This window comes from Arvicanthis niloticus, chromosome 1 (genome assembly GCF_011762505.2).
Source record: "Arvicanthis niloticus isolate mArvNil1 chromosome 1, mArvNil1.pat.X, whole genome shotgun sequence".
NCBI lineage: Eukaryota > Metazoa > Chordata > Mammalia > Rodentia > Muridae > Arvicanthis > Arvicanthis niloticus.
Window position 1 is genome coordinate 102,117,308 of NC_047658.1, and position 13,818 is coordinate 102,131,125.

Sequence of the window (13,818 nt, forward strand, 5' to 3'; positions counted from 1 at the left end):
GAGCTCTAAGTGCTTACCAAAAGAAACTGGAGAAAGCATACACTAACAGCTTGACAACACACCTAAAAGCTCTAGAACAAAAAGAAGCAAACACACCAAGGAGGAGTAAACAGCAGGAAATAATCAAACTCAGGGCTGAAATAAACTAAGTAGAAACAAAAAGAACTGTACAAAGAATCAATAAAACAAGGAGCTGGTTCATTGAGAAAATCAACAAGATAAATAAACCCTTAGCCAGATTAATCAGAGATCAGAGAGACAGTTTCCACATTAATAAAATCAGAACTAAAAAGTGTGACATAACAACAGAAACCTAGGAAATTAAAAAAAATCATCAGATCCTACTACAAAAGCCTATACTCAACAAAATTGGAAAATCTGGATGAAATGGACAATTGTCTAGACAAATACCAGGTACCAAAGTTAAATCAGGCCCAGATAAACTATCTAAACAGTCCCATAACCCCAAAAGAAATAGAAGCAGTCATTAAAAGTCTCCCCACCAAAAAAAAAGTCTGGGACCAGACAGTTTTAGTACAGAGTTCTATCAGACCTTCAAAAAAAAAAGACCTAATACCAATTCTATACAAACTGTTTGTATAGAAACAAAATAGAAACAGAAAGAACACTGCCCAATTTATTCTATGAAGCCACAATTATGCTCACACCTAAACCACACAAAGACCCAACAAAGAAAGAGAACTTCAGACCAATCTCCTTTATTTATGAATATCGATGCAAAAATACTCAATAAAATTTTAGCAAACTGAATCCAAGAACACATCAAAATAATTATTCATCATGATCAAGTAGGGTTTATCCCAGGAATGCAGGGATGGTTCAATAAATGGAAATCTATCAATGTAATCCACTATATAAACAAACTCAAAGAAAAAAACCACATGATCATATTACTAGATGCTGAGAAAGCATTTGACAAAATTCGACACCCCTTCATGATAAAAGTCTTGGAAAAATCAGGAATCCAAGACCCATACCTAAACATAGTAAAAGCAATGTATAGCAAACAAGTAGCCAACATCAAACTAAATGGAGGGAAACTTGAAGCAATCCCACTAAAATCAGGAACTAGACAAGGCTGCCCACTCTCTCTCTACCTATTCAATATAGTACTGGAAGTTCTAGCCAGAGCAATTAGGTGACAAAAGGGGGTCAAGGGGATACAAATTGGAAAAAAACAAGTCAAAATTTCACTATTTGCAGATCATATGACAGTATACTTAAGTGACTCCAAAACCTCCACCAAAGAACTCTTAAATCTGATAAACAACTTTAGCAAAGTGGCTGGATATAAAATTAACTCAAACAAATCAGTAGCCTTCCTCTACTCAAAGTTAAACAGACTGAGAAAGAAATTAGGGAAATGACACTCTTCACAATAGTCACAAATAATATAAAATACCTCAGTGTGAATCTAACCAAGCAAGTAAAAGATCTGTATGACAAGAACTTCAAGTCTCTGAAGAAAGAAATCAAAGCAGATCTCAGAAGATGGAAAGATCTCCCATGTTCATGAATTGGAAGGATTAATGTAGTAAAAATGGCTGTCTTGCCAAGCACAATCTACAGATTTAATGTAATCCCCATCAAAATTCCCTCTCAACTCTTCATAGAGATAGAAAGAGTAATTCTAAAATTCATTTGGAATAACAAAAAACCCAGGATAGCGAAAACTATTCTCAACAATAAAAGAACTTCTTGGGGAATCACCATTCCTGACTTCAAGCTGTAATACAAAGCAATAGTGATTAAAAACAAACAAACAAACAAACAAACAAACAAACTGCATGATATTGGTACAGAGACAGGGAGGAGGATCAATGGAATAGAATAGAAGACCCAGAAATGAACTCCCATACCTGTTGTCACTTGATCTTTGACAAAGAACCTAAAACCATCCAGTGGAAAAAAAGACAGCATTTTCAATAAATAGTGCTGGTTCAACTGCAGGTCAGCATGTAGAAGAATGCCAATTGATTCATCCTTATCTCCTTATATAAAGCTCAAGTCCAAGTAGATCAAGGCCCTCTACATAAAACCAGATACACTGAAACTAATAGAAGAGAAAATGGGGAAAAGCCTCGAACACATGGGCACAGGGGAAAAGTTCCTGAACAGAACACCAATGGCTTATGCTCTAAGATCAAAAATTGACAAATGGAACCTCATAAAGCTGCAAAGCTCCTGTAAGGCAAAGGAGACCATCAATAGGACAAAGCAGCAACCAACAGATTGGGGAAAGATCTTTATCAATCTTACAGTGAATAGAGGGCTAATATCCAAGGTATACAAAGAACTGAAAAAATTAGACTCTAGACAATCAAATGACCTGATTAAAAAATGGGGTACAGAGCTAAACAAAGAATTCTCAACTGAGCAAACTTGAATGGCGGAAAAGCACCTAAAGAAGTGTTCAACATTCTTAGTCATCAGGGAAATGTAAATCAAAACAAGCCTGAGATTCCATCTCACACCAGTCAGAGTGGCTAAGATTAAAAACTCAGGTAACGTCAGATGCTGGTGAGGATGTGGAAAAAAAGGAACACTCCTCCATTGTTGGTGGGATTGTAAGCTGGTACAACCACTATGGAAATCAGTCTGGCGGTTCCTCAGAAAATTGAACATAGTATTACCTGAGGACCCAGCTATACCACTCCTGGGCATATACCCAAAAGACGTTTCAACATACAACAGGGACACATGCTCCACTATGTTCATAGCAGCCTTATTTATAATAGCTAGAAGCTGGAAAGAACCCAGATGTCTTTCAACAGAGGAATCGATACAGAAAATGTGGTACATTTACACAATGGAGTACTACTCAGCTTTTAAAAACAATGAGCTCATGACATTCTTAGGCAAATGGATGGAACTGGAAAATATCATCCTGAGTGAGGTAACCCAATCACAAAGGAACACACGTGGTATGCACTCACTGATAAGTGGATATTGGTCCCAAAGCTCACAATACCTAAGATACAGTGCATAAACCACATGAAGCTCAAGGAGAAGAAGGAAGACAAAAGTGTGGGTGCTTTGGTCCTTCTTAGAAGGAGTATCAAAATACTCAACCAGAGCTCCCAGGGTCTAAACCTCCAGCCTGTGAACACAAAGAGAGGGACTCTTGGCTCCACCTATATAGGTAGTTGAGGATGGCCTTGTCAGGTATCAGTGGAATATGAGGGCCTTGGTCCCTGAAAGTTTGGATTCCCTAGTGTTGGGGAATTCAAGAGCAGGGAGGTGGGAATGGGTGGATGGTGGGGGTACACCCTCATAGAAGTAGGAGGAGGGGGATGGGATAAGGGGTTTGGGGGTGAATGGGAGAGGGGATAACATTGAAAGGTAAATAATTAAAATATCCAATAAAAAAAGAACAGATAATGGGACTGGCAATTGTAGTCAAGCAGTTGAGACTTTTTATCAACAATTTATTACAGGGATTTCTTATTATCCTCAAGGACAAGGTATTATGGAAGAGGCCCATGGAACTTTAAAAAGATTGGTGAGACATACTGTTGCTGAGACAAAGAATGATATTGACTTGTGAGCTTGCTGAGTGCCCTGACAAGGGTGACTGGGGAGCTGTATTGGGCATATGTTCCTGACCCACCTTTGCTTGACTATATTCCAGATGAGACAAGCTGCCTTGCCTAAAGTTTTTAGACCTTGTGGGATAGAGATCAAAAAGAGAAATTACAATGTCTCTTGTATTCTTCTTAAAGCTGATCAGCTATTCAGACACAATCATATACTGGTCTAGAAATCAATCCAATATTGGAAATAACAGTCTATTTTTGGAAGACTGAATCTGGACATTGTCAGAGACATATTTGGAAATTAGCTTTAGTTCACTATGATGTTACGATAGCAAGAGATAAAGTTGGGACAGGATCTGGACTTCAAACAAGGGTTAGTGCATGTTTTAAGGCTCTTTTAATTGTCAAGCTAAAATTGGTTTTGTCTCTTTTACAGTATTTATTGTAAGTTGCATTGACTGTATAATTTCCAATTGTGTTAGTGCGTTGAAACCTGGCATGTCTGTAACAGGGGTCTATCAACCAGCTTTTGTCTTACTACCCTGAGTATTAGAAAACTTTGATTCTCTGAAGAAAAGCTTGAAAGTCCTGGAAGAAGTAAGCTAGGCTTTAAGCAGAAGCAAGAGGGTAGTAGGCTTGATTATTGCTGGAATAAAAGCTTTAATTTCATTAATTGCTGGCACTACTGCTTCTGCAATAGTATTGACACAAGGAGTTAGGACAACTATTTTTGTTAACCATTTTGCAAAAAAAAAGTTACTAATGTATTGAGTATACAAAAGGATGTATATAGGTATCTGGAACAATGGATGATGCTGTATAACCTATTCAAATTATCTGAAGGAGGTTCAGGGTTCAAGAATTAGGAGCCATCCCAAGTGTCATGACAAATATCATTGGAGTAGTGTTACTTTTGAAATTTGCAATGATTATCTTTATAATTAGAAAAATGTTTAAAGACACCTGTAGGATATTTGACATAATCCCAACATCTCTCTGGGTGTGTTAACTTTGCATAGTGAGATTATGAATTTCAAGAATGCCGCCCATTGAGCTTTGATGGTGCTGATAATTCTGATAAAATTATCCATAGCCTGAGGTCAGTATTTCCATTTTGGTCAAACCTTAGGAATGTCATATATAGCTTGATCAGGCTTCTTGTCCTGGGAATACTTTCATTCCTGTCCATCATGTTAAAGCTTTTCTCTAACTACATCAACAGGCTGGCAGCCAAAGTACATGACTTGAACCTGATAATGGACCCCCAGACAGAATTATTAATTTAACAGGCTGGTAAGCCAAGGAAGGGTAAGATTCTGCATAGAGCCTTACCAACCTAAGACAGAAGTGCATTGCTCTTGATAATGCATATTCCATGATGGGTAAGGAAGGCATTCTTGTCAGAACAACCTAAGACAGACTCAGTCTTGTTAATGAAATAAAAAAAATGGAAAGAGGTAGAGAGCCTTTGGGGCTGCTTGGCAAGAATCTGACATGGGCCAAAAACAAGGAAATGGGCTGCTTGGCAGGAATATGACATTGGCCAAGGACAACGAAGTAGGCTTCAGGCAGGAGTCTGACATTAGGCTAGAACAAAGAAGTAATTTCAGGTAGGAATCTAAATCATAGGCTACAATAAAGAAGTAATCTCAGGCAGGAATCTAAATATTAGGCTAGAACAAAGAAGTAATTTCAGACAGGAATATAAATTTTAGGCTAGAACAAGAAAGTAGGCTTCAGACATGAAAATGACCTTGGGCTAGGACAGGGAAGTAGGCTCAGATACTTTGGTCATCCTGATAAGCCTTTAGAAACAGTGATCATGGGAGCGTTCATGTAATTGGGTTTAATGCCTTACTTTTTCTTTGACTATTTGTGTTTATTGTATTGCTTGTTCCTTGATTATTTGCATCTATTGTATTGCTAGACCCTCAACCTAGAACTGACCTTAATACATGCATGTAATCAAAATGGTATAAAAGCATAAAGGAAGAGGGGGTATGGGATAGGGGGTTCTAGAGAGGGGAGATGGGGAAAGGGGGTGACATCTATATTGTAAATAAATGAAATTTCCAATAAAAATAAAATAATCCCATGATATATTCTATCATATATGTGATGGTAGCCACATATATAACCTAGATTGTCAAATTGATAGGGTTTAGAGTTACTTTAAAAAATATACCTCTGAGAATTTAGTATAGGTTATCCTACCTCAACTAAATGTGGGTGGGACCATTCTATGGACTGGGGTCTTGGGCCTAATAGCAATCAGAAAGGAAGCTGAGTAGCAACATTCATCTCTCTACTTCCTGGGCATGGTTAAAATGTGACAAGTTGCTTCGAGCTCCTGCCAGCTGCCATGACTGCCCTGCCTTGATGGACTGTACTGCAAGCAGTGAGATAAAATAAACTCTTCTTCCTGTGAGCAGCCTTTATCAAGTATCCTGTCACAATGATACAAGTAACTTATACAATATGCATATGTAACATACACATCTATCATCTCTTTGTCTAATCCTTATACATGTCTGTGATAATCAACCTATGTGCATAGATTTTTATTATTTCTGTAAGATTCACATGACAAAAATAAAATTAGTAAGTGTTATAAAGACTTAAAAAAAGTATTTGTGAATTGAGTCTTTGTAGATAATCTAGAAGCTAATTGAATGCAATCTGTTAAAATTTATAGAGTTGTGCTTTGGGATGGGCTGTTTTACTTGTTCTGCTAGGCAATGGTGGCACCTTCCCACCTGTAAATATTAGGTAAATAATCTTGAATGTTTATCTATGGTTCTTTGCTTCCTCACTCCTGCTTTCTTTTCTAGAACTTCTGTCATGTCTGTGCAGGCTCAGCACTGCAAGCTTTCTCCCTCTTTTCCTTAATCTAATGTCTGGGAGATTTATTTAATGTTCTCTATCAATACTTTTGAGTTTTCTTTCTTTTTAACTTTCATTAGATGGTTTGTCACCTGCAGTTTTCCTTTTACACAACTTTTTTTTCTTGTTTCATAGATATAATATATTCTGTATTCTTTTGGAGGATATTGTTTTCTTTTAAAAATTTCCCCCTTTGTTGAGAACCTCACTGCCCCACACTTTTTGGACCAGGCTAAATGCTCTGGTCCAAGGGGATCAGACAACAGGGTCTAGCAAGAGAGAGAGTGGGGATAGAAGGGAAGAGATGGGAAGAATGGAGACAAGACAGAGGTTCTGATCAAGTCCCCAGTCTCTAGTCTCGTTTATTGAAATGAAATCCTAGGTATTTATACGCTTTGCCAAGTGCCTTGTAGGCATGAATACCACATGCATCTTACATGCATAGATACCATGTCCATCTTGCAGGCATGGATATCACGTGTCTTGCAGGCGTGGATATCACGTGTGCCTTGCAGCTAGGGGCACTAAACAGCAAAACAAGATATGTGGGATAAACAAGATATTTATCAGAGTGTGCTCAGCTGTTGTAGGCTGTTGAAAACAAGTCTCTTGTCAGGGTATATTGCTCAAGATGGCTGCAAAGATGATAGCTGCTTTCTGCTAGGAGTCGGCTCCCAACACCCCTTTACACTTTTCATACTTCTTGTTTCTTTCGTTTCTTTGTAATTTTCCATATTTCTCTCTCCATCCTCTTTCTTCTAACTAGGGTATGTCTCTGTAAGTGTTCTTTATTTATTGCACTTATCTTTTGGCCATGTGTAGAGATTTAAGATCAGGTACCAAAAACATCCATGAAATGATTTTGTGTTACCAGAGTGGGCAACTGGGGAAGTTAGCACACTGCAGTCAGCTGAGATTCTTTTGTATAGAGTCTCTGAAGTTCCTGTAGCTCCAGCTTTCCTTTTGTTTTGGGTAGATGATCCAGAAGAGGGTCTTTTGTCACCTGTTTTGATGGCAAGGGACCATCTGGAAGTGTGCAAGAGCTAAGCCTTATCAGAGATAGACCCATAGGTTATGGTATTGAGTTGTACCTTTGTTTATAGGACTCTACTATGTCCAATCCTCTCAACTAGGAGACCTCGGTTTAGCCCCTCTTTAGAAGAAACCTCTAGTTTCCTTCTAAGTCCAAGAAGAAAGGAAGTGATGTGGCATTTAAATGATCCTTAAACATACTTCTTCTGGCCTCCTTCTGGTACTACCTTTACTACATGTGAAAAGCACCCAGTCCTAACATAGCTGAGTCTGTCACCAAATACTTCCCAGATCTAGTGATCTGTTGCTCATCAGTTAACAATGTTGTCTCTGGATAGACTCTCTCTCTCTCTCTCTCTCTCTCTCTCTCTCTCTCTCTCTCTCTCTCTCTCTCTCTCTCTCTCTGTGTGTGTGTGTGTGTGTGTGTGTGTGTGTATGTGTGTGTATTTGCGTGCATATTAGCTCATCTTAAGGAAAAACCAAAAGAGAACATATACCAATTCCTTGTGCCCACTTTGTCTCCCAGTGTCTACATGACATCCTTAAAAGAACTCTCAACAAAAGTGTTTGGAATACCTGCCCCAGGCTTCCAGCTTGGCACTAGTCCTGTGATCTGAGTTCTCTCAGGAGCTGGGTCACCTCCTCGTCCTTGTGGTAGTCATGACATGATTGACAGTTGCCTGAAAGTCATACAGAGAGACATTTCCCAAGAGAAGGGAGTGAATGTAGCTGTGACAAGTAGCTATGTTCCAGACTCGGGGTATCTTTGCCCTCCAAAAGGTGAGGATCTTCAAGAGGCAAGGATCTTCTTCAGTGTGTGTGTGTGTGTGTGTGTGTGTGTGTGTAAGACAGAGGCTGATGTAACTCAGTTACTTTCTACCTTATGTTTGAGACATTGTCTCTCATTGTCCAGTAACTAGATTGGCTGGCCAGTGAGCTCCAGGCTTCTGCTTGTCTCCAGGACACTATCACTGGAGTCACAAGTGTGTGCCACTGCACCTGCTTTTTATGTGGTTGCTAGGAATCTGAGCTTGGGTCCACATGCTTGCATGGCAAGCACTTTGACAACTGAGCCATCACAGAACAATGTTTTTCAATAGCAATGGAAAGCATTGGCAGTACTTCAGAAGCAGCAGCAGTCGCAGCAACATCCCCTTTGGTGTTTTCCTCCATTGTAGCCCTCTGCAACATCTGTCCCTGCTCAACACCCCAAACCATCTTAGCATCATGGCCCAGTCCTAGGTAGGCTCTGTCCGCTGTGGTGGAAACAATGAATGTAGGGACATACAAACTCTGGACACAGGACTTGGACAGTGTCTGCAGAAAGGGACAGAAACAGGATCATTCCTTGACTCAGGGACCAGTAAAAACAGTTTGCCACTTGTTCTGCTATGACAGTTGCAGTCCTGAAGGGCAGTGATTATATGTAGAGGCCGGCTCAGCCTGCATCCTTTCTGTGATCACCCTTGGGTCCCTCAGTGACTTCACTTGGGTTGGTCTCTGACATTCAAAGAAATACTGTCATCCTTCCTAAATGTTTAAATTCCCAGCTAATAACAATACTTTCAGTTCCCTTTGAAGCCTCTGGTCACCCATGTCACAGGGAAGCTGTGAGGAGGGCTAAGCCTTTGAAGGGCATCCTTAATGGCAAACTTTGAGTGAAGTCAACCCCTGGAAACTCAGTGACAGCTCACATGTTACTGTCTTTTTCTTACTTAACAAGAACAAAAGGCCACAGTCAGGCCAAGCAGTCACACAGGACAGATCTCAATGACATTTTTACTTCTGAACTTTTCTGATATAAAAGAGCTACCCGAGCAGACTCAGACAGCAAGAGTGCGGAATTTGGCAATAAAAACCCATCTGCACAGATCTCAGAAAATCCAAAATGGTTGGGTAAAGTACTGCAACATTTCTACCAAGAGAAATGTTGGATTTTTGTATGTTCTTAAAGCTTATGTTTGCTTGTGTGAGATTCCACCCAAGATTCTGTCTTTTCTACTCTGCAGCTCGTTAAAACTCAACCTTGTCTTGGCTCTGTCTCTGTCTGTGGTGCACATGCTTTGGTGTTATCCGGTCCTCTCTTCCAAGGTAAGGGCTTCACTGCTATTTCTGATGGTCAGAAAGGTGATTAGGATGGTGGAGTGCCCAACTCAAACAAATCTCAAGAAATATGTGACATAAAAGGTAATTTATTTTATCTTTAAGAAAAGTAAGCGTAAACAGACTCGTGAGATTAGTAAGACAGAAATTTGTATGTGACAGTAGGTAATTCTGGAAAATACTAAGTTTTGTGAGTTATTTAAGGATTGTATCCTGCACAAAGGGGTGTTTCAATATAAATGTTCATATTTTGACCCAAGACAATTTATTTATGTCACACACCTACTCTTTATCATAGTAGATATTTTACATCAAAATTGTACCAAAGAACGCACAGTGGTCATTTTTCAGAAGCAGAAAGTTTCTTAATTTTACAAAAATGTGGCCTTTTTTTCCCAGATGAAGAATGTAGGCTACATGTTAGATTCCCATGAAACATTGCCTAAAATATTTACTCATGTATTTTTTCAAGAGTATTGGTGGAGGTCCTAGCTATATTTCCGGAGCTGCTCAAGATATTCAGAAAAATGATTGCCTCTCTTTGGGGGCATTTTTTTTCCTGTCATCTGTCCTTGTTTTTATGTCATGATCTTTACAAGATTATCTTTGGCCATTGCTGAAACTTGTGAACTTCAACTTTACTTCACTAAAATTTAACCTGTCGTGATGCAATTACTGAGCTCACTGCAATTTGAGGACTAGTTTTAGGATAAAGGGAGGTCATAGGAATCCCAAGTGGCAACTCCTTTAAGCACTGTGTTCTGGTTATTTATATGTTCAACCATCTCACTGATCTTTGAATCTGTCATTTTTTCTATTTCCTGTTTACTTAAAATAGCTTCTCCCCTGCCTCTCCCTCCTATGAGAGCTCAACATGAATTTTCTCATTGATCCTTTAAGATGCGACATTGATCAAGTGTCTGACTCATGATCCATAAATGGGTGTATTCTCTCAACTGTCTTCCTGATTGCTTTCTATTGTTTGTCCCTAAAGGTTTGCTCACCACACTTTTGAACAAGAGGCACTTGTCTGTCGCTGTTTTTAAATTAAGAATTCTTTCTTCTGAAGTGTGTAGAGACCTCCTGGGCCACAAGGCCGTGGCTCTCCTTTCACTGTGTTGTCTGTATTTCTAGCTTTGCTCATGAGAATGCTGTTCCTGTTACAGGCAGGTAGTGCCATGGATGGTGTTCATGGCAATCTGACTGCTCAGGGTGAGTTATGGTGCTGTCTAATCACAGAAGATTACGTCATTTTCTTCAGAGATTCATGATGCCCACTAGCTGGGCAGGTGCGCAGTGGTATCCTCATGATGAGTTGGTGCAGCCTGCCTCCAGATCAGCCAAGTACACCAAGGTCGCTTTGGAGATGACTTAAAGGTCTCCTAACTGGAACTGGCACCTTTCTGGTTTCATAGAGGTGCTTCTTGAGTGTTTCTGGAAAGAGTCAGTTCCTACACTTCTGCAATGATGCATAGGTCACTCTGGCTAGAGATTTAAAATGGGCACCAATTGTCTGTCACGCTAACACAGGAGAAAACAAAGTGGAATTAAACTCAGACCTTTCGATTGTTTATTTTTTACCATAACCAATATTTATGAAACCATGTTTGACTATTCCCAAATCAAATGGAAAACCACACACACACACACACACACACATCACACATAGAGAGACAGAGATGGAGACAAATAGACACAGAGACAGAGACACAAAGTCAGAGAGAGAGAGAGAGAGAGAGAGAGAGAGAGAGAGAGAGAGAGCAAGCATCTGTACATCTTCTTTCCCCCGGGCCATTGGGAAGGTTTGCTTGGGTGCTCTGAGAACTGGAGAGCAGTCATTCACCCATCCGGAACAGAGTTCCAGAGAATCTGATGCTTTCCAGGATTTGTCCCAAACCCCATACAGAGTGAGTCAAGGCAAACTTCTCTCCTACACCAAATGGCAAGAGGTGTAAGTCCTACTTCATGCCATGTTTCTTCATGTTTAGTAAACTGCTTAAGCTCTTGTTTTACTGGAGCTGAGAGACCAGGGCTTGGAGTTAGCCGCTTGGTGAACAGCATTATCTGCAAGCATGCGCCCTTCTCACCGAGAGCTTGGGAGTCGGTAGTGCTAGCTTCACACAGCTCTTCCCTTTGCAGGATAAAAGAAAATATCAGGAGGCACGGAGAGTGCATCACTCAGAGAAGGCTTTATTTACCAAGTTCTCTGCTTTGTCAAGGACAGGATTTGGTTGGCGCGATGCCAGTTATGAGACTTCTTTTGAAACCGTGCAAGAGTTTTTGAAACCTGGCAAGTGTCAGCAGCTCCCACCAGAGCCCTGGATCAAGGCTGCCTCTAGGACTTACCAGCTGTGATCATAGCGCGGGCTTGGCTCTGGTGCTTGGCTTCTTCAACTGCACAGTATGGGACTGAACTGCAGGTTCCTTCAGCCTGGTTTGAGTTCTGGGAATCAGGATCTGTTTCTTTCACCACTCAGCACCCCAACACTGTGATGTGCTATCCAGGCCTTGAGCAATGATGAGAACTGGAACCAGAGCCCAAAGCTGACAGAGTCAGGGTCACACAATGAATGACATCACTTTCTGGAAACCTTGGTGGGCAGTCACAGAAGGAAGCTCAGTGCCTCTGACAAATCCGGAGTTGGGTCACCCTGGGTGGGTTCTGCCTGGGTGAATTTCTTTTAGTTAATTTAATTTTTAAACTAGCCTATAAAGCAAGCTTCCTTATGGCATGTCCGTGCATTCTTAGGGCAAGAAAAACTTTTGAAACACAGTGTCATGCAGCCAAGTCCGGCCTAAAGCTCACTATGTTGCTGAAGATGACCTCACATTTCTTATTCTCCTGCCTCCACCTTCCAAGTGCTGAGATCTTTATTATGTGCCACCCTATCCAGTTCATGTGTTGCTGGGGGTATGCTAGGTATACCAAGGGCTCTAGATATGCTAGCCAGTACCCTACCAACTGAGCCACATCCCTAGCCCCTAGGTGAATTTTCAGCAGCATCCCCAGAACTAATCAGAGCCTTCAAATATTCCTTGTAAAGTAACAACTACACGATCACTGTGCAGAATACACAATGCAAACGCTGATCGACAGAATACAAAGTGGAGAAGCCAGTGGTAACCCTACGTTAAGTAGATGTTGTATTTCAGTGCTTTCTCCCCATTAAGAATGAGTCAGAGAGACTTTATAGCTGTAAGATTTTTGAAAATCATTGCTGTCGAAATAAACTTTTAACTCAGAAGCTGTATCCTCTCCCTCTTTCCTCATCTAAATCACCAGGTGCCTGGGAAACCTGATTACTTTCTCATCTTGCTGAGCAGCTGCCCCGCCAGGCTGGAGGGGAGTGACGGGCTAGCTTTTCTAAAGCCAATTTTGGAGAAGACGTCGATGAAAAGGTCCTTTCGCAACGGAGTCGGCTCAGGGGTGAAAAAAACTTCATTTCGAAGAGCAAAGCAATGAATAAGTGTGCAAAGGACTCTGGGAATTAATCTCAAGCTATGTAGAGTGTGACTGATGTGCTAAAAAATGGTTGTATCTTACCATGAGATGTTGCTTCCCTCCTCATCCTCAGATATCCCCCTTCTCCCAACTGGCTCAGAGTAAATTAAGTTTTGGGGGAAAAATGTAAACCTGTCTCAAACTTCTGCCTGTGAGTGAAAAAAAAACGATTTCTGTGCTTAGCTAGAAATTTCCCGGAATATGGAGGTATTCGCTGGCTTTGATCTTGAATCGGCCACAATGCGTGGGCGTTTTAAAACTGTGATTCTTCTCCTGCCGTCCCCCTGTGCTGTACCTCCAAGTGCAATGGCAGGTATGTGCCATTTCTCCCTTAAAATGTGACTTCCTCAAGTGACTCAGCTGTGCTGTTTCTGTTTGTGAAGGAGTCTCATGAAGTTCCAGCAGAAGATGGACGATGCAGCTGGATCTATCGGTTAGTTAGTTGGTACCTGCAGCAAGGCTCGCCAGCGCCCTCTGGGTCTGTTTCTCCCTCTCCGTTTTCTGATTCCAAATACACATAAATATGGCTGATTGTTTTGCCTTGGAAATTTTGTTTTGACTTTTAAATCTTAAACCATGTAACACTGCCAGTCGCAATGGTGATACCAGGTGTCTGGCTGGTGCTTGTATGGTAGGGGTTACATTCCCCCCACACCTGGATGACGGATGAGTCCCTTTCTCCCTGCCAGGTCAGGCCCAGCACCCCTACACTGACACTTTTGACATTAATACTTTAGAAAA

At 40.8% G+C, this 13,818-nt stretch overlaps 1 protein-coding gene across 1 annotated transcript; it reads left to right on the forward strand.

The window, feature by feature from the left end:
- Nucleotides 1-9,242: 9,242 nt before the first annotated feature.
- Nps (neuropeptide S) lies at nt 9,243-13,461 on the forward strand. Its single transcript, XM_076928963.1, has 2 exons — nt 9,243-9,563; nt 12,859-13,461. The coding sequence occupies exons 1-2, from the start codon at nt 9,243-9,245 to the stop codon at nt 13,036-13,038; spliced, it is 501 nt and encodes a 166-aa protein (XP_076785078.1). The 3' UTR covers nt 13,039-13,461.
- Nucleotides 13,462-13,818: the final 357 nt, after the last annotated feature.